The 3,451-nt window shown below is 42.7% G+C and overlaps 1 protein-coding gene across 1 annotated transcript; it reads left to right on the plus strand.

The window, feature by feature from the left end:
- The first annotated feature begins 939 nt into the window (after positions 1 to 939).
- On the plus strand, positions 940 to 1,437 carry LOC142171932 (uncharacterized). The gene has a single exon (XM_075235656.1). The coding sequence runs from the start codon at positions 940 to 942 to the stop codon at positions 1,435 to 1,437; it is 498 nt and encodes a 165-aa protein (XP_075091757.1).
- The last annotated feature ends 2,014 nt before the right edge of the window (positions 1,438 to 3,451 follow it).

A 3,451-nucleotide genomic window follows, 5' to 3' on the forward strand; every position in this document is an offset into this window, starting at 1 on the left:
TCCGGAATCTCCATCATACCGTCCCGGTACTAGGTGTGCCTATCATTCGGGGGCAGAGGATCATGATACGGAGGATTGTTGGACTCTCAAGAGAGCTGTTGAGAATTTGATAGAAGAAAAACGAGTGGTGCTGAGGGACGAGGAAGTCCCCAATGTGACTAACAATCTATTACCGACTCACAACAACGGGCCGGTCATTGGAATGATTTGTGATGATAAAGAGTTTTATCCAGCTTTGAAAGCTATCATCGCCATTGTCGATTCAGAGGCAAGACCTAAAGCGGCGGTGAAACAAGCCAGAAATGAGAAGAAAATCACTCTAACTCCTCAAGTTGTAGAAACAAATACTGGGGCAGCACCTGCTAAGTACGCAATTCTCTATGTTCCTAGGGCCCCAAGGAAAGAACAACTCATGTTGAACACTCCCAAAAGATTTGAGTAGAGGAAACTCATGCTAAATGTGCCAAAGTTGTATGTGCCAAAAGGGACTTATGTGGCGCGGGGGCCGATAATTTCACCAAGGCTGAATGAGCCCGTAGTTATTAGTCGCGCACCACAGAGCCCTATGAGAGACCCCACTGCAGTCCCCTGGAATTATAGCAAAACAGTGGTTACTTACAAGGGGAAAGAGATTATAGGAGATTTGAACGAAATGAACCAACCTAGGAAGTACCACAACCCAGAAGAGCAAAAGATGTTAAAACTGAGCAAGGATAAACGGTTTCTGCCTAAGAAGCCTGTGAGTTCTGAGGAAGCAGAAGAGTTTTTCGAAAAATGAAAACTTCGGAATATGTAATAATTGACCAGCTCAGGAAGACTCCTTCCCAGGTTTCACTTTTATCTCTTTTTATTAGCTCAAATGAACATCAGAAGGTACTCCTGAAAACATTGAATGAGGCATATGTCCCGATTTAAACTTCAGTTGAATAACTGGAAAGAATGGCTGAACAATTCTTTGAAGTTAATAGGATTTCCTTCAGCCATGATGATTTGCCCCAAGAGGGAGCCGCCCACAACAAAGCCCTTCACTTGACTGTCAAATGCGAAGGTTATTATATGAAGAGAGTCATGCTAGATGGTGGGTCTGGGGTCGACATTTGCCCTCTCTCAATGCTCCAGAGGATGAAAATTGGAACAGAAAGAATCAGACCAAACAATGTATGTGTGCGCGCTTTTGATGGTGTCAAACGAGACACAATATGGGAAATTGATTTGATTTTGACCATTGGCCCTGTGGATTTCGAAGTAACTTTCCAGGTTCTGGACATGGATACTTCATATAATTTTCTCCTAGGAAGACCATGGATTCACGCTGCAGGAGCTGTGCCCTCCACTCTTCATCAAAGGGTCAAATTTGAACATGAAAACCAAGAAATTGTTGTCCACGGGGAGGATGAACAGTCCATTTACAGGGACCCTTCAGTCCTATGTCTCTAAGCTAGAGAAGGAAGTGAGCACATTGTTTAACAAGCCTTCGAAATTGTGATCGCTGATCAATGTGAAGAAGGGGCCCCGTTCCCTCAACTTTTCTTATCTAATGCCTCGATCATGGTCGCCACTGAAATGATTAAACATGGGTACAATCCCTGAAAGGGGCTCGGGGTATATCTACAAGGCATCATAGAGCCCATTACGTCAACCGCCAATGAGAAGTTCTTCGGCGTAGGTTTCCGAGCTACAGAGGCCGATAGAAAATGGGCTGATGAGCGCAAGAAAAATGGGAGGGTCCTTCCTCAGCCCGTTCCGCATCTCGCCAAGTCATTTATTGATCCCAAATATGTAGAAGAAGAAGAAGAACAGGCCTTCACGGCTGAAGTGATTGAGGATATTTGTGAAGCCATAAAACGAATGCTTTATGAGTCCTACATGGTCCAGCCGGGGGAAGGAACGAGCAATGCTGAGGTGTTATACATGGGGCCAAATGCCAAGCTTCAGAATTGGAAAGCTACCCCATTCCCTGTCACGCGGGAATCCCGGTAGTCCAGTCTTGCCATCTTTTCTACATTACGAGTTATTTCAGGGCGTAACTCGAATATTTTTATTTTATTGTCTTTTGATTTCGATGTAAACCCTCTTATCTTCAATTCAATGAAATGAAATCAATATTTCATCATCAATGGATGTTTCCTTTTTCTTTATTCTAATTTTGCTATTTTTCTTATCTTTTCCTTTTCAGTTCTAATAATGCGGACTTAAATAACATGACATGCTTGCGGACTTCATGCCCAGATCCTAAAACACTGTCTAACTGTGAAATAATGAATCAAGATCCAGAATATGATGAAGATGACGCTTTTAGGGAAATAAATCGAGAATTGGAACAATTTGAGAATAAGCCTAATCCAAACTTAAATGAAACCGAGCCAGTTAATTTGGGCAGTCCAGAAGAGGTCCGAGAAACCATGATAAGCATTCACGTCGATGAAAGAACTAGGAATGAATTGATCCAACTTTTGTTTGAATTCAAGGATGTGTTTGCATGGTCCTATGATGATATGCCAGGTTTGAGCGTTGATTTAGTAGTACATAAATTGCCAACTTATCCCGGTTACCCACCCGTACAACAAAAGCAAAGAAAGTTTAAAATGGAAATCAGTGATAAGATCAAAGAAGAAGTCACCAAACAATTAAAAGCTGGTGTGATTCGGGTGGTCTGATACACCACGTGGTTGGCTAATGTGGTCCCAGTGCCGAAGAAAGATGGTAAAACCCAAGTGTGTGTTGATTATCGGGATTTGAACAAAGCAAGTCCCAAGGACAACTTTCCACTGCCAAACATTCATATTCTTGTTGACAACTGTGCTAAACATGAGATACAGTCTTTCGTGGATTGTTATGCTGGGTATCACCAGGTTCTGATGGATGAGGACGATGCAGAAAAGACGGCTTTTACCACGCCGTTGGGCACTTATTGTTACAGAGTCATGCCATTCGGTTTGAAAAATGCCAGGGCAACTTACATGAGAGCCATGACTGCCATCTTCCATGACATGATATACCGGGAAATTAAGGTGTATGTGGATGATGTGATCATTAAATCCAGAACACAAGAAGGCCATGTGCGAGATCTGAGAAAGTTCTTTGAGCGTCTGCGCAGGTATGATTTGAAATTGAATTCGGCCAAATGTGTATTCGGAGTTCCATCTGGAAAACTTCTGGGATTTATAGTCAGCCGGAGGGGTATTGAGTTAGATCTGACAAAGATAAAGTCTATTCGGGATTTGCCACCTCCAAGAACCAAGAAAGAGGTCATGAGTCTGCTAGGGAGATTGAATTACATCAGCAGGTTCATTGCTCAGCTTACTACCACGTGTGAGCCCATATTTAAGTTGCTGAAGAAAGATGCAGCGATTAAATGGACAAATGAATGTCAAAAGGCTTTTGATAATATCAAAGAATATCTATCAAATCCGCCAGTGTTGGTTCCACCCGAGCCAGGAAGACCTTTGTT

Source organism: Nicotiana tabacum, chromosome 17, assembly GCF_000715075.1.
Source record: "Nicotiana tabacum cultivar K326 chromosome 17, ASM71507v2, whole genome shotgun sequence".
Lineage (NCBI taxonomy): Eukaryota > Viridiplantae > Streptophyta > Magnoliopsida > Solanales > Solanaceae > Nicotiana > Nicotiana tabacum.

Bases quoted from the DNA above. Each gene is read 5' to 3' on its own strand.
- LOC142171932 (XM_075235656.1), top strand. From the start codon at position 940: ATGGCTGAACAATTCTTTGAAGTTAATAGGATTTCCTTCAGCCATGAT.